The 25,639-nt window shown below is 41.1% G+C and overlaps 1 protein-coding gene across 3 annotated transcripts in view; it reads left to right on the top strand.

Annotated features, from left to right (window-relative positions):
* Nucleotides 1-25,639, top strand: part of NFATC1 (nuclear factor of activated T cells 1) — a 146,795-nt gene that overhangs the window by 11,174 nt on the left and 109,982 nt on the right. For all 3 annotated transcript variants that reach the window (XM_050941808.1, XM_050941809.1, XM_050941810.1), the window contains exons 2-3: nucleotides 895-1,996; nucleotides 15,495-15,654. In XM_050941808.1, the coding sequence (XP_050797765.1) occupies nucleotides 895-1,996; nucleotides 15,495-15,654 (1,262 nt within the window). The remainder of the gene's footprint in view (nucleotides 1-894; nucleotides 1,997-15,494; nucleotides 15,655-25,639) is intronic.

Here is a 25,639-nt window from a genome sequence, read left to right as displayed (position 1 = left end):
AAATACCTGTAAAAATTGGGGCCTAAGGCACATGACATTCATGTGGCTCACTAGTGGTCATTCAGTAAGCCAAATGGTATAGATTCAAATGGAATTGTTTGGTGATCTCTGACTCTCCTAGATTTCCACACCAACTGTGTAACTGTGCCAGTACTTCAAAATGTGTGTTGTAATTAATGTTATGAAATTGATAAAATACAGGTGAAGAGAGAGAACACAGTCAGTGCTTAAACGATAAGAAGATTATTGGATATTATTTATTAATGGAATTCCAGTGTATTTCATCACCGTGTGAATACTTTACCTGGTTTCTGCTGGCTTGTCTCAGAAACGAGAGTAGGCCAATAGACTTGTTCTATTCCAAAATCGATTTGTTAACTGGAACCAGTTGGAAATGTGCCATAGTGGAACTTCCAGTTGTATGTGATTTCAGTGCAATGGATTTGATCATGTTGTTCATATTATATTCTCTCCATGTTGGTTTTTTTTTTTAAACTATTATTTATTTTCTCTTTGGGGACCCTGGCTCACTTACAGTGCAAGTTTCTGTGTGCAGTATCACTGCAGTCTTTCAGCTCTGTGGTTTGAAGGCAGAATTCTGCTTTTAAGGTTTGTATCTAAGACTGTTCAGAAGAGTGCCTTGGAGATACAGAAACTCAATTTCCCCAGAGATGATTTGCCTTGTTGTGCCACCAAAATACCAACATTTTCAAAAGTACCACCCTTCAGTATTTGAACTACTTTGCATGTCTGTGTTATAGATTGCTCAGGAATGCCATTGTTTTCATGTGATTATAGCATCATGCTCAATGAAGACTCAGTAGGCTAGTAGGTTAATGTATATGTGCAACACACCTCATGTCATTCATTTTTATTTTATTTTATTTTTTTCAGAACACTATAATTATGCATCTTCAAATATAAATGCCGGTTTGCCTCTAAATGTGGCACATTCCTCATTGTCAACTCCATGTCATGGCCTTCAGACATCCAATCCTGTCATTTCAATTGTCCCATCAACAAATCATCCTTCTGGATATGGAGGACACGTTGACGGTGGGGCCTCTGGATATTATCTGTCTCCAAATGTCAGACCTAATGGAGCTCCAGCATTAGAAAGCCCCAGAATTGAGATAACTTCTTATCCGGGACTGCATCATAATAACAACCAGTTTTTCCATGATGCCGAGGTTGAGGAAGCTATCCCAAATGCTAAGCGATCACCTTCTACTGCCACTTTGAATTTACCAAATATTGAGGCTTACAGAGACCCATCTTGCCTGAGTCCAGCAAGTAGCTTGTCTTCCAGAAGTTGCAATTCTGAAGCTTCTTCCTATGAATCCAATTATTCTTATCCTTATACTTCGCCCCAAACATCTCCATGGCAGTCCCCATGTGTGTCTCCTAAGACCACTGACACCGAGGAAGGATATCAACGCAGTATGGTGGCCTGTACTTTACTTAATTCACCAAGACATTCTCCATCTACGTCTCCCAGAACAAGCATTACAGAGGAAAACTGGCTAAGTGCTTGCAACTCAAGACCATCTTCTCCCTGTAACAAAAGAAAATACAGCCTAAATGGTAGGCAGACCTCATACTCACCACACCACTCTCCGACACCTTCTCCTCAGAGTTCTCCTCGGGTTAGTGTAACTGATGATACATGGCTGGGAAACACTAACCAGTATACCAGTTCTGCTATAGTTGCAGCTATCAATGCCCTTACCACTGACAGCACAATAGACATGAATGATGGAATTCCTATTAAATCTAGGAAGACTGCAATAGATCATACCCCATCCATGACTCTCAAGACTGAACCGAGTGGTGAGGATCATGGGACCATATCACCAACTGCTGATTTATCACCAGAAGAGTTTTCTGGGTTTCAGCACATCCGGAAAGGAAACTTCTGTGATCAGTACCTTTCTGTGCCACAGCATCCATACCAATGGGCCAAACCAAAGTCTCTGTGTCCTACATCATACATGAGGTAAGGTTTCCTGAATCTACGAAGAAATTCTAACAAAATTTTTTTATGTACTTTTTCTCCTTTTCCTGTTCAACTATCCTTTCCAAACACGGTTCCTCCCACTTCTCCACCTGCAAATATTTAACTGCTCTATTTTGCCATTTCATAATATTGCATCTCTGGTGTGTGGAGTGACCCTCATGAAAACACTGAGTGGTAAAAAATGCAGTTCTAAGAGTCACTCATCTGAGAGTTAAACTGGCAAGATAGTATGCTTTTCCCAGGAGACTAGAACCCCATTCCTGGCAGGTTAGAGACAAGGAATACAGGTACATTCAGAACCATGGCTCTATCAGTCAGTAGGACAACATGGTGCTGCTACGCCATTGGATTTACTTAATTAGTTCAACATTTCATTTTTTCCCCTCATAAAATAATGGCATGCCCCACAGGCGTGCCTGCTAATGGGGCTCTTCCAGGGCTCTTTCCGTGTTGGCTTTTTATACAGGGCATAAAAACACAACATGACTTGGTTATTTTATGCAGTATAATACACTTATACACTATGCTCCCTTCATCTAAAAGCTGCATCTGCCTTCCTTCGCGTGGAAGGACAAAGGTTTTATGACATTGTTCTTTCAATTATTAAAAAAAACCTCACTGAAACTAGTAACGCAAATTTATTTATCACACAGTAACACTGTATTGTCAGCAAAGAAAAAGACAAATAATATTCTGAATTTTAAAGAGTAATTACCATGTCTTGTCCTCATGTAAAGGGTTTTGTTCTTAAGTCTTCCTAGAAAAAGAATGAACACAGAGGGTGATGCTCCTTGCAATAATACTGTAGAAGATAAGTTTGGTTTTCAAATAGTTCAAATGCTAGTCTAAGTCCTCTAATTCTTCTCATAAAAATCAGTGAATTTGCAGGCAGCTTGTCGTGCCTGCAAATTCACTGATTTTTATGAGAAGAATTAGAGGACTTAAACTGTGTTTTTAAAAGTGAAGAGAAAAGGTGGATATGTAGGGAAAACACCTATCCCCATCACCGTCTTCTCTCCCCACTTCATAATTTAATCAATGCAACATCTTCCTATCAGTGGCATCTTCCTATCTTCAGAAGCCAACTAAACAAATTGTGGCACCTTGTATCACAACAAACAGTACTGTGCCTCTTCAGCCTCAAACCCAGTCATCATCCTCCTCCTTTGTAGGTAGAATGATCTCAAGCATCTGTTTGAGTTCTCTTTAGCAGCCTGATCCTGTACAGTGCTGATCAGTTGCTGGGAGAGGCTAAGCACTCTCCGTTCCAGTAAAGTTGCTGGGTAGTGAATGCTCAGTGCCTTCCAGGATTGGACTCTTGGTTTGTATAGCACCAGACAAATCCCTTAGGGCCATCTTACATATTTAAAAAGGCTTTTGTGTTCTCCCTCCAAAGGTATAAACTAGTATAAATTCATTGAAAGAGGCAGGCTTCTTTTTGTTTAAAATTTCCAGGGAAATAATATGACAATTTGACAAAAAATATCTTTCAGAGCCTCTCTTCTTGTTTTTATTATGTACACTCAGAATGCACACCACATTCCTATGTGCTAATACAAACAAGAAAGGTGAAATGTACAAAACTGAGCGCCCCTATGCTGTGTATTTAACATTTTTTCCACTGTTTTGGTCTTGTGTAAAATATGTTTCCTGGTTTGCAATATGTTTCCATGTGATCTCATTAACTTGTGCTCCGGGGCAGCTGGAAGCTACCGTAGAAATGAGATTTTACATTATTTCACCAATCAAATACACTGACCGAGCTTCCTTCCACAAAAAATACCTCTCGTTTTATGTATATGAAAGAGTGCTGGGCAATTGAACACAGACGTCAACAGGATCACAGACTACGCAATAGAAATTGTTATTTTAAATTTTTCCAAAAAGACTGGATAAGAATTTGTAACAACAGGTCTGGATTTTTTTCCTGTTATTTTACACATCTGTTCTATTTCAAATGCTGGGATTGTAGGGTTAGGTTCCAACAAACAACACACATTCCAAAATCTACTCTGTCATAAGGATTTTTAGATAACCATATTTAATTACCCCCTATATCTCTTCCTGAATATGTATTATAATTTTAATAAAAAGAAAGGGTGATTTGGAAAATCATTGGATTTCTTTCTTTACTTTTCTTAACCCCTAATTTATTAGTTTTCTTCAACCAGACCATCTGCCAGTGCTAAGGGCCACATCCCTTTAGATTTACCTACAGAGGTCCTTAGACAATAAAGGAAACTTTTTTTGAATTGTTTCTAAAATTGGTGACATTTTTGCACTTACTATATTTAAAACTAGTCCAATAATTTTAGGGCTTACTGGGGAAGGAGTGGAAGGAAGGGAGGAGAGAGAGAAAGAAGGAATAGATAAATGGGAAGAATAATTCCTACCTCAACTGAGGCTTGCCTGATTCTGTAGTCCTTGTGCACATTAATTTCAGTAAGGGTTCAAAGCATGCGTAAGGATTGCAGGATTGGGCCAGTTTAGACTCTAATCCTGATTCTGAGTTTAACAGCAAAACTCCCATAGAAATCAATGGGAGCAGGATTGGTTGAATGCTTAGATCCCAATCCTACATTGGGTCTGCTAGCATGAACCTTTATGCTCACACAGAGACCCACTGAAGTCCCTGGAACTCTGCATGGGTGTTGTGGATTCCAATACACAATAGTATGTATCTACATACAGTCCCATTCAAGGCACGTGGCATTAGAAGATGTCAATGAGTTGAGTCTGCCCACATGGCTCTCTCTGCAGGATCAGGACCTTAGCCTTTAATCTTGTATGCTGAGCTTTAGGATGCAGAACATGTTTATAAGGGAAACAGATATTTACAAGATACATGTTCAGCAATATAAGATGAGTGATAGCAATGTGAACCATTCTGCTTGCACCACATTGGAATATCTGCTATCTAAAATTCTCCATCTATGTAGGAAAATACTCTACTCTAAAGGTAAATTATTATATGGAGGGTAAAGAAGAAAGGAGGGAAGATAGAATATTATAAGATCACTTCCTAGTTTTTATTCCAAGACCTTTGTTATTAGGCTGTCTAGTGCTTATCTCACTTTTATTACATTTGTGATTTATCTGTAGACTCTATAAAACAAAGCAAGTGTAAAAAAGTGACTCAGGCATCCTCTGGAATTGTACCTGTCTCAATAATCTGTAAAACGGATCATCTTCCATTTGTCATTCCTCTTCTAGAGTAAATGCGGCATATAATTAAAAAGAAACACCTTATCAGTCATTTATTTTGGAAACAGATATTTTTCTGTATTTATCAAGTAATCTCTATATAAGTTTCATCTCTCTATATGTACCAAACATACATTCTCAAAATGTTTTTGGGCTAATGTTTACTAAGGATGATAAGTTCAAAATCAAACTAGAAATGCTAAATTTAATTTCAATTTTAATGTTGGGCATAGGTAAAGACAATATTGTGACCAAACAGTGTTTAGGACTTTTTTTATAAAGGTTTAGAAAATAGGCTTCAAAATAATTATTTGCATGTCCAAAAATTTTCTTTATCGTATCGAAAATAACTGGCATCTCACTTCACAAAAATTTCAGATGTCTGAAAACCTCATGTAGGGTGTTATTTCTGTCTGTTGAGCTGATAGATCTGAATGTCTGGACTATATAACACCTGGAATTTCCTAGACACTTTACTTGTCCATTGAAAAGCAACAGCTTCCTTTTATATATCGTACTTATTTTATCACATGAATCCAAAAAGCGTGATGGCCTGATGGCCTGTAACATTCGTGTTTGCATTAATTATAGGGCAGTATAGTATTGCTAGGTTCACTGCTCATGCATGGTATGTATGAGGTGTACCACATGAAAAGGAGCTTCCAGGACTTGAATGTCAGTTTCAGGTGGGCTTATAAAAGCTCCCTACTATATTTTCTTAAATGGCTTATTTTTTCTAAAAGTTGAAAGCTAACTTTTGAGCTGCAGTCTCAATTTTTCAGCCTTAAAAATATACATACAAGTACTTGTGCCCACAGAAATGCACATTCATATATTTTTACACATGGCAGCTGTAATTTACAAACACAAATTGCATGGCTGGATACCTATCAACCTGAGTGGCAAACACACATTTGGTCTTTGTGCATTTGTACATTTTTTTTTCATGGAATTGGTGTTAGATTCTTAAACCTCCAGTTTTGCAAACTCCAAGTGTTCAAAAATCACAAATCAGCGCCCCCTCCCCAAATATATTTTTAAAATAATATATTTAGGATTCTTTTTCTTTACATTCCCCCTTTCTCCTTCTTGCAGTCAGGCAGAATTGAAGCTGCTGTGCTTAGGGGAGGGCATGGGCTGCTCCATCGGAAAGTATTGCACCTCAAGGGGTCACAGAGTTGGGGAGGCCATGGCTCCATCCTATAAAGATGAGCCAGCAGAGCTGTCCCATGGGGGTTAGTAAGTAACACCCAACAATGAGGTGTAGCAGTGGGAACACAGTCTCTGTGTGCCTGAAGTATCTCCAGCTATGCATCCTACTCCCTATAACAAAGCATCTTCAGAACTGGTATCAGTCTCATATACCCACATGTTATATTTGTTATTAAGTAAAGCTGATTGCTATGGTATGCTGTGGGACTGAAGTCCTGAGCTTGTTAGATTGTTGTAGTATGGTGCTGAGGGCTACCCTGGGGCAGTGGCTTAGTTAAACAGAACTTTTCTCTCCCATTGTTTTGGAATGTGGCCAAGCTCCCTTGTGAGATCTTTATTAGTGGCCTTTGTTTTGGGTTTTTTTTTATGGATAGTTTTAGCATAATATAATACTAAATTCAGAGCAGTGAGGGAGGCCTCCAATTTTTAACTGTACTCTTTTTATGAAATATTTCTTTGCTGTTTCCATGCTCTTGTCTGAAAATCAATAAGAATAAATTTTTGTCTATGCCAATACCTTTTGAAGTATAGGCTATAGGATGCTCAAATTCATAAGGATTGCTCCTGAGCTTATATAATAATTTATATTTATATACCACCCTTCATCATGAAGAATCCCAAAGTACTTTATTAACTAGAAACAGGAGTCACTTGCTTCACATACCAAGGAAATGCAGCCACCTCTGTAGTAGAACATAACATCTGTTTTAACAGCTCACGGCTGCATTTCTCTGCTGTGTAGGACAGGAAGTGAGAAAAATCTATGCAAATAAACCTGCAGGGGGAATATACAGTAATTATATTTCTTTTATTGCAAGCGCTTGAGGACTGGGACTGTGTCTTCACATGTGCTTTTACAGAGACTTATCCTATGAACTTCTGTCTTCATGATTATCTCTGAGCTCTATTCTAATATAAATATTACTAATAACAATTGTAATAGGTAGGCCAAGTATAACTAGCTACCACACTGGAATCTAGCTAGGGCATTGGTACTAACTGCCTATTCTTGCAAAATAATGTCATGAGACCTTTAATAATCACCAGCAGGCTTGATCTTCCTTTTAAACTATAGGTAAGGCTGAACTGCTGTTTTAAACTAAATGTCGTTGTTCTTAGGGTAAAGATGAGATGTAAATTGGTTAGTTAAAAAAATGAATTGTCATGAAACTAAAGCTTACCATAGAAATTGACATTAAGAAAGAAACAACTTTCTCTTGGCGTGATATCAGAGATCTTTCCTAAACATTATTAACTGCTCACATATAAAAATATCAAGACTAAATAAATAAATACAATACTTTTAGAAGGGCAGCACAAAGGTTTAAGATAGACCAGTACATTCCAACTTAATGACCCAATACTTCAGAAGCTTCTGCATTTGAGAAAGTGTATTCATAGGAAGAGGCCCCGTATTCATAGGAGTAGGCTTATTGAACACAGTGAGACTAACTGCATGAGTAGATATATTCAAATGCATAAGTGTTTGAGAGCTCAGGCCCTAAATCTGTGCAGCTGGCCTACTTCTCAGTTGCACTTTTCCGATGTTTAGGGCAAGCATGGATGTGAGAGTGGGGAAGGGAAGGGAAGGTGGCTTATAAAAATGAATAAAAGGCACCTTAGCATTCCCACATTCTGGGCTGTCCAGGGGCAAGACTGGTGCCTGGTATAAACTTAGGCTTTGCATCCCATGGTCTCCTAGCAGAGGACAGTCATGGTGAAATACATTCCAGCCATGTCCCCTAGGCCAGGGGCTGGAGCATGGCCAATGCAGAGTCTTCACACCAGTTTTTTGGTGGTTAGGAAGACATTTTGCACTGGGAATATTCTCAGGGGTTGTTTCCACCCACTTTAGGGCCTCATTACACTACCAGAGTGATAAAGAAGGGCTTAAGAGGGCCTGATTCTCAGTCACCCTGTCTTTGTACTTAGGCATTAGAACACACATAAGGCTTGATTCTTCAATACACCATTTTTATACTGTTGTAACACCATTGACTTCAATGGATTACTCTTGATTTACAATGATCTCCAGGAAGTGAGATCAGAATTAGGCCTCATGTAAGATCATTCACAGTGCTGAGACCCTTAAATATGACAGGGTCAGTTAAAGGGTAAAATCTGCAAAAGCTTATGACCATAAGCTGCTTTTTGAAAAGTGATGTAGGCATTTAGAAACCTGCATCACATTACTTTCAGTAAGACTTAGGCTTCTAAATGCCTGCCACTTTTGAAAATGCAGCTTAGGCCCAGAAATCTCTTAGGAACCTGTGAAAATTTTACCCAAGAGCTTTTTTATTTCAACTGACATGATAACATACTACTTAATATATTCTTTGTCCGCTAATCTAAATTTTTTTCTATTAAGGACAGAGGTCAGTCAGACTGGCTAATCGATGATTGATTTAATCACATGCTTTATCTGGGTAGGTGAAAAAAAGTCACTATTCATCAATCTTGTAGCCTGACTTATGTCCTGCTGAGTTAAGGTGATCCAGTTTTTTTAAATTTAGCTGACTTGAAACAAGCAGGCCTGCTTATGGCTTTTAGAAGGATCACAGCTGGATTTTATCATGTCACAGGAGAAAACTTTTCATTCTTGAGAATGAGAATCTGGTGTGAACAAGTCCGTGGAGCTACACCAATTTACACCAGTTGAGGATCTGTCCCGGTGTTCTTTTCTCCACTACAGTGGGAGCTTCACCAGCTTGTATAGTTGAGCTCTCCCAAATTGATAGGGATCTTTTCCTCACTCAGATTAATTTTTTAACACTAAAATATTTGCTCTATGATTTTTTTCCTTTAACCATATTATGCTTCAGGAAATTAAGTGCATGATGAAGATAACCTAAAATAGGAAATAGCTCTGACAGCCACAGCCCATGAAACTGTTAAATTCATCACTCTGCTTCCTTTATCAGGAAAACTATCATTAATTGTCAATTTATTATCAGTCAGGATTCATAGTGGAATTTTGATGATTGATAGGAAGCCAACAGCAAACCAGATTTTTATGACCAGGGTTATATTAGAATCAGTAACTTTCCTTTGTATTTTACAATTTTAAGTGCTAATTTAAAGATTTTAAATGAAGAAAAAAAATCAGGGGAGATCAGGTTATTTTCCAGTCAGTTTCATGTCTTTTATTACTATTTTTATTATTAAATATTATTATTCCTTTTGCACTTGAGGACTCTAAGGTTTGTGCTCGTAGTTGGATTAGTGCTTTTTTAAATTTAGTAGTAAAATGGCTTAATCCAAGAGAGGGCCTGTCCTCAGAAAAAGAGAGAGAAGATCCATCAAATATGAACATACCTAAACCCAGAAACATCTGTTTAAATATGTGTGTGCTGATCATCAGCAGGAGATATGCAGGTGTTTTGCTCTGGTCTTTGTTATTTATTGTTGCAGTCAAATAGAGTTTCTCCAGAAAGTTTTCCAGGAATCTTTCAGGCAGAAGTGTATCCAGAATGCAATATGTACACAATGGTGGTTTTACACACTTGCCAGCTGCCTTTCAAGAACTAAGGGCCAGGTTCTGTTTGTGTGAACGCACAGGGCTGGGGGAGGGCATAATAGGCCCTATCATCCTTCATCTCCTTCCCCCTTTTTGTTGACTGCATAAGAACCAGACAGAATTGCAGTCCCTGTGCTTTGCCTTTAGTACTTCAGGGGTACACAGCACACCAAAGTATGGTAGGCAGGCCAGGGTCCTGCCGCTCTATTGCATCATTTGAGGTGCTGGCTGGCCATGTTGGGAGTAGTAAGCCAGCATCTCATAAAGAGGTGTAGTAGCAGCATGTTCTCCTTCCACACTGAGGAGTTCCAGTAGGCATTCTGCATCTCTACCACCCAGAGCTCTGCCAGGGCAGGGTAGCTCCAACCCAACCCTTATTATGGGCTCTGCCTGAAGGTACTATAGAGCCCAAAGAACTTCATCTTGCCCTTGTTGTATTCAGTGGCAAACCTCCCATTGACTTTGGTGATGCAGGATCCAACCATAAGTATTAGCAGAGAAATAACTTCAGTACCTACAGTTTTCAAGATATATCCTAAAGTAAGTATAAAAAAAGTACAAGAGAATCTTAGATACCTAGATAATCATGTTTGTGCAGCACCTAACACGGTGGAGTCCTGGCCCATGACTGGGGCTTCTAGGTGCTACTGCAATACAAATACATTTCTCATTGAATTATCTTAAGGAAAACTGGAAAATTAAGGGCAACTATAATACTGTAGGTATGTAGTATGTGTGTGTATATATAATATAAATTACACATACACACAAAAAAGATGTTTAAAGAGCATTATTAAGGTTGCAAAGTCAAGCATGCAAGTTAGGATATGCCAGACTTAAGGTTTCCTGTGCAAATATTGAAAAAACAGAAATGCCCACATCATCATATTGGCATCTACATCATATTGGCATCAACAGGCGGGTTCAGGGCTGGAGCAGGGATGTTTCGCCCCCTAGGTGAAACTTCCACCTTGCGCCCTGAGGTGCCCCTCCCTGCAGCAGCTCCCCCCTCACCCCTGAGGCTCCCCACCCTCCGCCCTGAGGCACCCTCCCCGCCCCAGCTAACCCCTGCTCCGCGCACGAGCACCCTGAGCACGCTGTCGCTGCTTCACTTCTCCTGCCTCCCAGGCTTGCGGCTCCTAAGCTGATTGGTGCCGCAAGTCTGGAAGGTGGGAGAAGTGAAGCAGCCACGGCTTGTTTGGGGAGGAGGCAGGGCAGGGGTGAGCTGAGGTGAGGAGTTCCCCTGCCTGCCGACCCCCCCCACTTGCTGCAGGCTGCCCTCCCCACGCTCCCCTGCCCAGCTCCGTCTGCCTAAATGCCAGTGGCGACCAGAGCGGCCGAAGATCCGGCAGCCGTGGTCGCTGCCGAAGAAAATGGTGCCCCCCAAATGCCAGCACCCTAGGCGACCGCCTAGATTGCCTAAATGGTTGCACTGGTCCTGGGCGGGTTGGAACCTTTAGATACACTACACTGATTTCTGCCACTTGGGCTAATAGAATAACTGATAGTAGTTGATTGTCATCCTCTGTGGACCAGCACTAGCCGGAGATGAGACATACACTTTGCCAGATAATTTCACAGATATTTGCTGACAGCAGGGGACTGGTGAGACTCTAGAATCTTGGGTTTCATTTCAGCTCTGCAGGGGTGTGTGCCCTTGTGTGTGTAGGCGTGGCTTGACCTGAGTAATTAGACATGGGTGAGGCCTCATTTCTTGGGAGACAGGATTACGGAGGTAAATGGATCAGCACAGACTCTTCTGCCCATTTCCCACAAGCTTGTCTCCTTCTGCCTTAGATCTGTCTGAGTCCTGTCTCTTCTCTCCCCTCTTCCCTCAGCTCCTTATCCCAGTCCCATATTCTTTGCCTAATCCCAGTCTCCATTCCTAAGGCTTCTCCTCTAAGTCCCAGTCTCTTTGCTCAGCCAGTCCTAATCTCCCCTCCAGGGATCTCAGTCTGACCCCATCAGTATCCTCTCCTGCTCTTTATCCCAGTCCTCTCCCACTCATGCCAGTGCCAGTCTCACCACTCCTTGTCCCAATCTACTCCTTTCCCTTCCCCCAGTCTATCTGTTGTCTGCTTTGCATTTGATTCAGGAAGCTTCCTCTTCACCATGCTGGAACCCAGGCAGTGTGGAGGGTCATTGAGAGGACAGAAGAGACAATATCCCTGTTCTCAGTTCCTGTACCCCTCCCCTCTTGGGTCTGTAGCCACCTTTGACCCTGTAGACCAGTGCTGGAGCACATTTAGCCATGGTGCATGGACAGTCCAGAAGCAAGTGGGAGCTATGAGGGTATGGAGTATGCTCAGTTGCTCTATGGGGATGGCATATGCATTCTGGTCAGCACTGGGAATGTGAGAGTATGTTTATACAGCAAAGAAAAATCTTAAGCTGGCCCATGCCACCTGACATGGGCTTGCGGGGCTTAGGCTGCGGGACTGTTTTATTTCTGTGTAGACATCTGGGCTTGGGCCAGATCCTGGGCTTTAGGAACCTGTCGGATGGGAAGGTCTATAAGACTATAACAGGGTTCAAAATAGAACTAGATAAGTTCATGGAGGGTAGGTCCATCAATGGCTATTAGCAAGGATGGGCAAGGATGGTGTCCCTAGCCTCTGTTTGTCAGAAGCTGGGAATGGGTGACAGGAGATGGATCACTTGATGATTACCTGTTCTGTTCATTCCCTCTGGGGCACCTGGCATTGGCCACTGTCAGAGGACAGAATACTGGGCTAGATGGACATTTGGTCTGACCCAGTATGGCCATTCTTATGTTGAGCATGCTCAGTGACAATGGGATCTTTGGAGATTTTAGGTATTAAGCTAGTAAGTCTCTTCTGAAGTGTGATTTTTTTGAAAGTTTATAACTTGGCTGTTCTTGCTCCAAAGCATGGTGATATTAGAGCTGTTCAAAGTAAAGGTCACCAAAAATGTGTAACATGTGCAAACCAACATTTTTTCCCGTAGCTTAATTCTCAGAAATGTCTGAATCATTTTCATGATGACATTTTCCAAAAAACTCAGTTTGAGGAGACACCCAGCCTGGAAAATTTCAGCCTAAATGGTTAACATTTGGCAAAGTTAAAACTAACTGAAAATAAGGTCTTATAGTGGGAAGTATTGGGCAATACAGTGCTAGCAGCCCTGCCTATAATTACATACATATGGTCCCAGTTATAAATTAAATGTGCTGGTAAAAGGGTACTGAATAAAAATTTAAAAACAATTAGCTTTTGTGGCCTATCTAGACTAAGGCCCCAATCCTGGAAAGGCTTGTGACTGGGCTTAACTTTACATGTTGAGTCAATGTGACTATTTGTAGTGGCTAATGTAAGCAAGTATATGTCTGTAAAGTGTCAGGGCCTAAACAACAGACAAGGGGAGGAGGATATTGGGCTTCTGTCTGTCAAGAGGTTTTAGTGGTGACACAAGTGATAAGAGTCTTGACTGGTTTGTGGAGCCAGCAGAACTCTGAGATGTAATTTTCTGCCTCAGATTGAAAAGGTGCTTGCTTGTACACTACGTGCATCCAATAAGGAACCTCTCTTGTGCCTGTGGCCTCCTTTAAGACAACTAATTTCTATGAAAGAAGGTGATTTGAAAAGAAGGAAAATGCATTGGATGCCCCCAGCATAAACTCCTCACGGTTTTAATTCCTTAAGTTATTGTATTGGAAAGATTTTTTTTAAAAAATATTTTGTACTCATCTTTGCTGGATGCCATGGAGCTGTGTTCATGTCAAAGGCCTCCAGCTGACTAAGCATGCAGCAGAGCCTGACAGGGGATGCTCATAGTTAACTGGTGTAATGTCATTCCTGTGTATCTCATCTCATTTATTGCTTTGCTTTTAGTATCTTGGAGTGTACGGAACACTATCTATGTGTTATAACATTTTAAATTACTGGTACACATTTGATCATTCATCATTAGCTTGTCTCTGCTGTATGCCCATCTCAACATGTCTTTTTGTAAAATAAGCCAACCGTAGACAGAGGGTATCTCTGGTGGATTATCTAATACAAGTGTCAGAACATCAAACTGTCCCATGCACAGCACTAGTTTCATTCTCCTCAAATCCTGGCTGTAGCGTACGAATGGCTATACTGGGTCAGACCAAAGGTCCATTTAGCCCAGTACCTATCTTCTGACAATGGCACTGTAGTGGACGGAGCAGGGGACTGGCTAACTCCAAATGACACTCCTTCATACAGAGACCAGGGAAGTAATATCTTTTACTGGACCAACTTCTGTTGGTGAGAGAGACAAGCTTTCGAGCTTACACATGGCTCTTCTTCAGGTCACTCCTTCTTATATGAACTTGGGCAAGCTAGCCTCTCTCTGTCTTGGCTTTCCTATCTGTACAATAAGTGCTTCTGTAAATCAAACTGAGATTCTCATCTAGGGCTTGATCCCACTCCTGTTCCTGTTCAAGTCAATGGAAAAACCTCCACTGACTTGTGTCGTGCATGATTGAGCCCAGATACGGTAAGGCACTATATAAATGCAAAGTATAATATGTAACTGCCTATTTCAAATTTGTTGGACTATTTGAATACTATTTGAATAGAAGGTGTGTTTGAAGGTCATTCTTTTAAGAGACTTTACCAATTCCAGGGTTTTGAAAGATTATGCAGTAAACCTAAAACTTATTATTTCTATCAGAAGGCGGTGGCTAGCTTTAATTTTAAGACCAATAAAGTTACATCAAGCAGGAGCCTTTCAAAGACAGTTATAACCAATGGTTTTATTTTGTGACATAAACAGAACATTTCTTTCAGTAATGCTCTCCCCTGACATTATTTTAAAGTGTGGTTCTCTGAAAGTGGCTCTGTAAAACCTGCAGCTTCTTATTGTATTCAGTCATGTCTGGTTGTTTAGTGACAATAATATACCTTTACTATTTTTACTTCTGTTATAATTGCAGAGTGAGTATAGAACTGGGAGACTGAGTTGGATTCTATTCTGGCTTGTATATACATCATCAATGTAATTCTTAATTAAGTTATGTTTGAAGATCTACATTGTTGATGAAATATCAGCCAGAAAGAACCCTGCTTAATTTTGAGAATCCAACATGAGTTTTCAGGCTTGGAAGTTGCGGTGGGGAATATTTTTTTTCTTGTAAACTAAGCAGATTTGATATAGTCACTGAGATACATTAAATGTAGAAGTTCCATAATGCCAAGTTAATAGTCATTTTCAGACTAGAACCACTCTTTAAATTCCTTTGTATCCACCTTTGTCCTTTGATTCAACGATCAATACATTAAAGCGTTTTTAAACCATGCTTAGAAAATTTTCCATTTTGTTTACAAATCTGATAGCATCTGGCCCATCAATTATGCTTTACTCATAAATCTTCATAAAATAACCATTGCCTTTTAAATTACTTATGTCATGAAAGCCATATTGATGAAATTTTAAATGTAAGATGGTGAAGGATGAACTGCTAAACATGGTCTCTAAAGTAATAGAACCAGATTCTTGTGGTCTGTGATAGTCTACTTGATGTTAATATTTAATACACTTTCTCTTCCATTATAGCCCATCCCTGCCTGCCCTTGACTGGCAGTTGCCATCTCACTCAGGACCTTATGAACTTCGGATTGAAGAGCAGCCCAAATCCCATCACAGAGCTCATTATGAGACAGAGGGGAGTCGAGGGGCTGTGAAGGCATCTGCTGGGGGATATCCTGTTGTGCAGGTATTGATATTTGTAATGGCAAGGATGCTTGTTTATCCTGGCACACTGGGGCTAGCACCCCCTTTTCCTTTGCCAAAATAAAAAGTGCCAGGAGATCTTTAATGACCACAAGCAGCATCATATATATACCTTTAACTCCATAGACTGTCTGTAAAAGAACAAGGCCTCTGTCTATGATTGTTTTCTTCCTTTCCTTCTTACTGTTGCATCATATTGAATAAGAAGACACACATTTATGTGCATCTTATATCTGTGCACTAATTCCCAGCTTAACAAATATTTGGTTAGAACTTAAATATTCACCGTGACATATATCTGAGCTCCGAATCTAGTATCCTGGGCTCTACTAAACTTTTTAGTTTCTATATCTTCAGTATTTAAGTAAATAGTGTCATAAACTGAATCTCCTTTGTTTTGCTCATGTGAGTAATCTCATTCATTTTAATGGGACTTCTCTCAGTAACAAGACAAGCAAGATTAAACCCTGATAATATTTTGCTGAGTTGCACTGAAAACTAATTCAATGAGAACTCTTTCATAGACATTTTTTAAATTATGGTGCATTTTGCTACACAGAATGGCAACAAGCAGGGTTTCTTCTAGTAAGAAATGTTTAAAGGATCAGATAAGTGACTCTCTTTCCTTCCCTCCCTCCCCCTCTTCCCCCCAACATATTTTAAAATATAGTAGCTTCTCAAAGTTACGAACAATCTCTATTCCTGAGGTGTTTGTAACTCTGAAATGTTCGTAACTATGAACAAAATGTTATGGTTGTTCTTTCAGAGGTTTACAACTGAACATTGACTCAATACAGCTTTGAAACTTTACTATGCAGAAGAAAAATGGTGCTTTTAACTATCTTAATTTAAATGAAACAAGCACAGAAACATTATTACCTTGTCAAATCATTTTTTTAAACCCCCCCCCCCCGCTTTTTTTAGTAGTTTATGTTAACACAGTACTGTACTGTATTTGTCCTTTTCACCCTGCCTGCTGCTGCCTGATTGCATACTTCCGGTTCCAGTGTGTGGTTGATCAGTCAGTTCATAACTCTGGTGTTCGTAACTCTGAGGTTCTACTGTATCAGGGAAGTTCTGTTTCTGTTTTGATTCTACCTGTAATTCCCCTTATTCCATAATAGTGTCCCACTGAAGTCTGCTAATGTGAGTAAGGTTGGCAGGGTTTGGCTCAATACAGAAAATGATTGTAGTGAAGCTACAAAGTCTGTTCTGGGAGTAACATCCTTTCAAAAGACCAGCTGTATTGCTGGATGGCTTCAGATCATGTAAAGTCTGTGCACACAAAGTCAGTATGTATTTATCTGCTTTAAAATCTATTATCTACCACATTATTTGAAGGAATTATGCAAGCTCAAAATGATACTCAGTGGAGGAATGCTGTATATATTTAGTGAGATAGCTAAGGAGAGAGTGAGTGAGAGTCTGCAAAGTCATAGTTTGTTTCTGCCAAAAGTCTTTGGTGACATGGGGTTATGGGAGAGACCTGCTGAAAGACGAAGAATTTTAGCTGAACATTTGTGAATGGTCTTAAAGTGAGATTTGTGGCAGCACACTTGATGACAATGAATACCTACTCTATTAGCTGCTTGATGCAGAGAAATGTAGATGGGAAGCATCAATTCACGGTGGCCAATTTGACATTTAAAAATTTCCAACTCACATACTGGAAACACTGAATACACTGCCAAAATTTAATTGGTCTACATGTGTCCAGGCACTTCCCCTAGAATCTCCTGCTCCAGTATGCAGGGAATGAAGTATGCTGCCTCTGAATAGAGAGGATGGCAGAAAGGAAGGAAGGGGAAAACAAAGTGGGCAGACAAGTGGCAAAGAAAGGAAGAGGAAAGAATTTAACAAGGAGTAAGTACTCAGTTTGATCTGTTGGTTTGATAAAGATGAATTTATTTTTCAATCCTTTTGTTATAATAGGGAGATTAAGCGCTATGCCCCTCTCATCCCAACCCCCACATTTCCAGAGGGGATGGTGGCAGGGTTCAGGGAGTTAACAGGTGAGCCTGCACTCTGATCACTCTGACACCCATTAGTTTCCCCAGGGAAAGCTGATTGGGGTAATTAGCTAATCAGGCTGGTGAGCTAACAAGCCAATTAGCTCATCAGCTGAAAACTGATAGAGAGACACAGGAAGGCAGTGCTAGGGGAGAGAAAGAAAGAGTCTCACAGAAGCCTTGGGGATGGGAGACCTCTGCTCCTCTCAGGTCCTGAGGTGAGGGCTGGAAGCATAGGGGATGTTGTAAATAGGCTGTTACACAGAATTGCAAGGGTATTGGGGGAGGAAACTCAAATAACTGGCACAGTGGAGACACAGGCACTAGAAGGCAGGAGTGGACTGCCCCAGCTGCATGGACAGAGAAGAGTTTTCCCAGATTAACCCTCTCTTCATCCACCCAAACTTTTGCAGTGTAATACACTCAGGAATATGGTGAGCCTTAGCTTACCTGGCTTGGACCAGACTTGTATCTTTGGATTTTTTTAAAGTAAACTATATAAACGGCCCAAGCATGAGAAGTGAGAGCATTGATTTCTGCAGTAAGGCCCTCTGCAGAAGGGGACTATCTGATGAGCTGAGGACAGACCAGAGCTGCAAAGTTCAGATCTGAATCCATGCTCTACCGGAGTGCAGGGGCGTTTTGGTTCAGGCTTTTTGCTCTGATACAGTGTGGTGTTTTAGATTGTGTTATATTACTGAAATCCATTATGAAATTCTGCTGACCTCCACTGCTTCTCCTGTATGCTCTGCTTCATATTTTCCTGCTCTGGTAGCGGCATTTATCTGTTGCTGTTACTTTTGGAGGGTTCATTTTAAACTTTTTTTTTTTAAATTCCCTTCCCTTTCCTTCAGCAACACAGAGGAGAAAATGCACCAGATAAGACCGAAAGATGCTTCCCCCACACATTGGAGACATTTGCAGGGTGTGTTAGGCCACAAGGGCAGAAGAGCCAGGGAGCAACCGCTGTGTGTGGCATGGTCCTCAAATACAGGAGGTTAAACTCTGTGGCAAATTGGAGGTTACTCTTCTCTAGCCAGCCAGTGTTTAAACTCTTTTCCAGTCAGCATTAGCTCCCTCCTCCTAGTATTCACTCCTCCTGGAGGAGAGGAAAATGCTCTTTAGGGAAACATGCTCACTGTCAGGAGAGAGCGTGGAAGGAGGGCAGCTCCCCTCACAGAGGTGACGGGCTCTGCAGGGTGTAAGCCTAATTTTCCCATGGCTCCTCTGGCTTCTCAAGGCAGTGAAATTCATCCATGCTACAGAGGGCTGCACCATTTAAGCCTTACATTGGGAAAATATGATGGGAATGCAGGCAATGCTGCTGCACAACAGGTGCTTACCCCCCTCCCACTGCATGCCGTGGACATGGTCACCACCATTTTTATTATCAAGCAATGGGTCAGTATGGGGTGGGGCTTCAAAAGCCATGTTTACACTGGTCCACTATCCCCCTACACCCAATTAAGTGGTATAGAAGGGCTGTAGTTGCTATTCTGTGCCATAGGGTTGCAGTCCTGGGCTCTGATCCCCAGATGGGAGGGTGTTGTTCGCCTCCCACCCCCCTTGCATCATCCACATAAAGCCTGCATAATAGGGATTCCTGCAGGTAGGATGGATTTCCTCCACGCTGATGGCTGCACCCTCCTCCATGCATTTACAGATGATGATCTTTTTCTTTTGCATTTAAAATTGCATATAGCAATGCTCACCTACCAGCGTTCCAAATACAGTGTTCCACTCTTGCATATTTGCTCTCTACCTGCTTGGGCGTGGAGCTACCACAGCAGCCCGGAGCTATCATCAGTCTTAATTTCTAAATGTTGGGAGAGCAGGATGAGCTGACACACCCAGCAAGCTAATAATGCTTCAGAACACTGGCAAATCAAAGGTGCTGGTTAGTCAGTGGTGATGAGGTAATAGTTGGCAAGGATTTTTATACTTTGGCTCATAAAAATATACTACTAGTCATAACTGCCTTCAGTGTTTAATAGGTGGTATTCTCCCCTCTGAATCAGTACTGAATCAATGCCTCAGCCAGTGATGCGGGCATATGGTGCTGCTGGAGGTGCCATATTTCAGATGAGGTTGAAAATTGAGAACCTGACTACTTGAGAAGCAAAATCCAGGTTCTGATCACTCATGGTTCTTAATGATAACTTTTGCAAAAAGTGCAACATTAAGGTATTAACCCTGGAGTTTCCTGAGAAGTAATTTGTGACAGGCATTATAGAAAACCCTAAGACAAAATCATCAGATAGTTCTGGCCAAATTCTAGCTGGGGTTATGTCAACAATGAATCTGACACATTTGAAGAGTCTAAAAACTTTTCTCAGTTAAAGATATTTCTCATTCTTCATTCTAAACATGATTGTCTAGTGTTGTATAAAATGGCTGCTGCATTCTACCTGGAGGTGGTTGCATTTCATCTGCAGTCAGTCAGCTAATAGTTACTGCTTGTGTAGCACTTTGAGAGGAGGAAAGCTATTTGTAAGGTATATAGTCATGGAGAGAAAAGGCCCTAGATTATAAATGTAAGATATTTGCAAGGTACCCGGTCTATAGTTATTCTAATTAATAACTCCTCTTTAGTGAAAGAAAAGTATTTTGGCTGTTTCTGATGGCATTTTTACAACCAGGGTGCGGTGTATCTATGAGAGATAAAAGCCAAATACTCAAGAATGCTTAATTAAAACATTTAGCTACTCCCATAATGGACTGGACTGAGCAGTAAAAGAAAATATTCAAACAAAATGCAATAGGTTAAGATCTGCTTTCAAAATCTGATTTATTACCTTAATACTTACTTGTAAAGAATGTAGGGAATTTTCTGCAATGTCAGTAGCAATTTGAGGTAGGTGTATGGCCAGGGAAGAGAAGTAGCTTTAGTTTGCTTTTTACGATAGGGAAACTTGGTGTTAGAATTTGTATATCACTTGAAAACACATTAATATTGAAAACATATTTTTCTCTGTTCCACTGCCCATGCAACCCCACTGAAATTGCTGTGGTTACACAGGGTGCGTGTCGAGGCAGAATTTGACCTAATCCTGTGAGTAGCTGAGTGCCCTCAACTCCCTCATTTTATAGCCATAAAATGTCCTTGTCTACTATTTTATACCACTAACCAAAATGATTTCCATTCAAATGGACTTTCCACACACAAGCTGGGTGGTACTGCTTTGTGGTGGACATTACGTATGTTAAATGGTCCCTTTTACATGTAATCTATGCACTTTGGGCCAGATTTCCAAAGGTATTTAAGCCCCTAGTGGGATTTACAAAGGTGCCTATGCAAGTGAGGCTCCTAACTCCCATTGAAATCTATTGGTGCTTAAGTACCTTTGGAAATCCCATTAGGCATCTATCTGCATCTTTAGGCACCTAAATATTTTTGAAATATAGCCATGTGACCTCCTTTAACTGGTTACTGTCCATTTTAACACTTGTAGAGTTTTAGGCTTTTTCATCCAAAATATTCAAGGACTATATAACCAGTTAATTAAATGGCTCTGAGACTTTAGAGACCAAACTCCGACTGCAGGGCTGTCTAGCTGCCTTCAGGTCTCAAGAATTCTTATGAACTTTGTCTCACACTTAGCCAGTAGCTAACATCATATTGTTTTAACTTTTATGAGGCAGTGCTTACTCGACCAGTCACAAATGTATTTGGATCAGGCTTTTACAACTCCATTTTTTTTTGTAGAGTGTTTTCATACAACTGTATTTCAAATGCTTTACAGTATTAGGGAATAGAGTTGCAAAGTTAAATCAACAATATCAGAGGGAGAGAGAAATGAAGAAGTATAGGCTAAGGCAAAAAAGAGACCTTTTCAGATGATATTTGAAAAGAGATGAAGAGTTAATGAACTGGTGAGTTTCACGAACATTGTTCCAGGAAAAGGAGCTGTAGACAAAGCTTTCACACCAAGGCTCTGATTCATCCCAGTACTTAATTATGTGCTTAACTTTAAGCATGTGACCAGTCTAATTTGAATCAAAGTTAAATGTGTGCTTAGATACTTTTCTGGATTGGGGCCCAACCTTGATGTGCTTGTTTCAAGATACAGAAAGGACTCATTACTGGATGAGTCAAAGGAATTAGAGAGGTCCATGGGAGTAAGTCCATAGTGGGTCTAACTCATGACCATCTGACACTGAGTGAAGCGGAGTGGATATGCAAACAACCATGTTAAATTGTTTTTCCCCCTTCCTCTCAAACAAGAGAAAAGGCCATTTTTTGTTAGTTAGCAGTGATTCCCTTTATCCAATTTTATTGGGAAATGATGAACTACATCTATGTGCCTTTTTAAACTTCTGCTTAAAAGCAACCACCACCCTTTCATCCAGATAGAAATATAATCCTCTTTTATGGTAAGAATGTAAAAACGACAGCAAGCACCTGTTAGCCAGGTTGCAATTAATAGCACAAAGCCATACAACAGACCAGACAGGGAGCCTAGATTTTATAGCCCTATTTTAGACAGCCGGTACTGCTCAAGAATAAATCTAAGCTGAATGACTTTCACACTTCTTGCATCTGCATAGTTAAAGCTCTCCTCAAACTAACAGACAGATAATCAAAACTGAAAAGTAGAATGATCTGGCAGATGTTTTATGGCTGCTTGTTGTTTCCATAAATCTAACAAATGGGGAGAACTTGTTGAAAACTTTTCACCATTAAATAGGGGTTTGGGTTTTTTTTGGGGGGGAGGGTTGGGAGGGTTGTGTCAAGAGGGCTCTCTTTGGTTACTTCACATAAAATTACTCCCACAAGATTACTACATAAGCATGGCTACATCAGTAGCTGCTATCCTCCCTGGAAGGGCATCTCCAGAGGAAAGTAATTATCTGTATCCGTGTATCAGCCAGTCAAGATTTTCTGACAATGTGAAGTGCTACTTTATCCCCACCTTAAGAATAGGGTTTTGGGGACAGACCTCTGTAGTTTGGAACAACAGCCCATTTCAAGTGAGAACCACAATTGCCAGTTGTCTGGTGATGTGTTCAACTCTCTCTTAAGAATGTCTTTTGCCTATGCTCAAACTGACATGCTGCAGCACATACTCCTACTGCTAGAGATACCCTATTGGTAGCAAAGATAATCAACTGACCATTCTGACTGGAGGGATTTAAGAAACCTCTTGTCTATGAATGATTCAAATTTTATTTCCACTAGGAAAGGACAATACAGCAGGATGATGATGTTGGGTGTAGAAGGTGTTTAATGGCCACTGTTTCGGCTGACACCAGGGATTGAACCACCAGAGCTATCAGCCTGAGTCACTACAGCTTCAGCTAAAGAGCCAAGCTCTGTTTCTGTGCATTCCCCTGTCTGTCTATGTCCATCTATTGTGTGGTACTAGGACCATCTTTTTGTTCTGTGTTAGCAGCACCTAGCACATCCAAGTCCTGGTCCATGCTTGGGACTTTTATGTACCAAAGTAATACAAATAATTATTAATAATAATCCTCTCTGGATTGGCCTTAGAAAGGGACATGTAACACATGCTGACCAGTGGGTTATATTTGTTTTTTGCATACATTAGGAATGAGTCTGTTTTTGAACAGCCTTTATCAAATACACTAGAGGACCACTCAAAGTAAGCTGAAAAGTATTTATTTTAGAGAGGTGGGAAGAAGAAAAGCTGTCAAACAGATATAGAATGTCCTCTGTTGTTTCACTTTCACTGTCTCTAGAAATTATACTGTTCACTAGTTAATGGGGGTATCTGTTCTCAACTTCCCTCCTTCTCAATCCTTCCCTGTTTTCTTTTTTGGCTGGCTTTTGAGATGAGGAATTTAACAGGGAATATCACAGAATTCTTCATGATCTGTGGATAATCTTCTACTTGTCCTTTGGTGATAGATGTGATGTGGACAGTGCCAACATTGCTTTCACACTTCTTACATACATTTTAGTGGATATTTTCCATCATGGTTGGATGTAGAAGGGAAGCAGGGAAGGAATCTATGTCTACCAATTTACAGAACCTGGACTGTCTGCTTCTGTTGTCTGATCATTTTTGGTGCATTCTGCATACAGCCTAACCATCTAAAAACAGTGCAGAGGAAATCTTTATAAAACAAAGAAGGGCAAGGAAAAGCAGAACAAAAAGGTAATAGTTCTTTTTCTCCTGATGAATACTTAGGGTACGTCTACACTACAGGATTATTCCGATTTTACATAAACCAGTTTTGTAAAACAGATTGTATAAAGTCGAGTGCATGCAGCCACACAAATCACAATAATTCAGTAGTGTGCGTCCATGTACCGAGGCTAGCGTCGATTTCTGGAGCATTGCACTGTGGGTAGCTATCCCGTAGCTGTCCCATAGTTCCTGCAGTCACCCCCGCCATTGGAATTCTGGGTTGAGATCCCAATGCATGATGGTGCAAAAACAGTGTCGTGGGTGATTCTGGGTAAATGTCGTCACTCATTCCTTCCTCTGTAAAAGCAATGGCAGACAATCATTTCGTGCCCTTTTTCCCTGGATTGCCCTGGCAGACGCCATAGCATGGCAACCATGGAGCCCGTTTAGCCTTTTGTCACTGTCACCATATGTGTACTGGATGCCGCTGACAAAGGCGGTACTGCAGCGCTACACAGCAGCATTCGTTTGTGTTTGCAAGGTAGCAGAGACGGTTACCAGTTGTTCTGTACCGTCTGCCATGCCATTGTAAATTGGCAATGAGATGACGGTTATCAGTCGTTCTGTACCGTCTGCTGCTGTCATGGGTGCTCCTGGCTGACCTTCGCTGAGGTCGGCCAGGGGCGCAAAGACAAAAATGGGAATGACCCCCCAGGTCATTCCTTCCTTTATGTTGTATCTAAAAAAAAAATCTTAAAAAAATATGTTGTAAAATAAAAATAGAATATGGGACAAGTGTACTAGAGAAGCAGTGTATCAGAGAACCAGAGAGCACAGCCGCTCCGTGTCAGATCCCACAGAAATGATGAGCTGCATGTCATTCTAGGGGGTGCCCTTGCAACAAACCCATCCCTTGCTTTTCTCCTCCCCAACCCTTCTGGGCTACCATTGCAGGGTCCCCCCATTTGTGTGATGAAGTAATAAAGAATGCAGGAATAAGAAACACTGACTTTTTAGTGAGATAAAATGAGGGGGAGGCAGCCTCCAGCTGCTATGATAGTCCAGGCAGAACATTAAATGGTGGAGGGGAGAGGAGCGCAGCCTCCCGCTGTTATGATAGTCCAGGCAGTACAGAATCTTTTCTTTAGACATGAAAGGGTGGGGGCTGATGGCGTTCAGCCCCCAGTTGCTATGAGGAGGACGGTTACCAGCCATTCTGTACCATCTGCCGGGAATGACCGGGAATCATTCCTATTTTTACCCAGGCGCCCCAGCCGACCTCACCTGAGGCCAGCCAGGAGCACTCACGGGCTGATGATGAGGACAGCCACCAGTCCTACTGCACAGTACCGTCTGCCACCGGGGAAGGGAGGAGAGAGGATGCTGCTGTTCATTGCCCCAGCACCATGTCTACCAGCAGCATGCAGTAGACATACAGTGACATTGAAAAAAGTCAAGAAATGATTTTTTTCCCTTTCTTTCACGGGGGGGAGGGGGAGTAAATTGACGAGATATACCCTGAACCACCCCGGACAATGTCTTTGACCCTACAGGCATTGGGAGCTCAGCCAAGAATGCAAATGCTTTTCGGAGACTGCGGGGACTGTGGGATAGCTGGAGTCCTCAGTCCCCCCTCCCTTCCTCCATAAGCATCCATTTGATTCTTTGGCTTTCCATTACGCTTGTCACATAGCACTGTGCTGTGGACTCTGTATCATAGCCTGGAGATTTTTTTCAAATGCTTTGGCATTTCGTCTTCTGTAACAGAGCTGTGATAGAACAGATTTGTCTCCCCATACAGCGATCAGATCCAGTATCTCCCGTACGATCCATGCTGGAGCTGTTTTTGGATTTGGGACTGCATTGC

The sequence above is a fragment of the Gopherus flavomarginatus genome, chromosome 2, assembly GCF_025201925.1.
Source record: "Gopherus flavomarginatus isolate rGopFla2 chromosome 2, rGopFla2.mat.asm, whole genome shotgun sequence".
Classification (NCBI taxonomy): Eukaryota; Metazoa; Chordata; order Testudines; family Testudinidae; genus Gopherus; species Gopherus flavomarginatus.
This window is presented reverse-complemented; position numbering and strand designations above follow the sequence as displayed.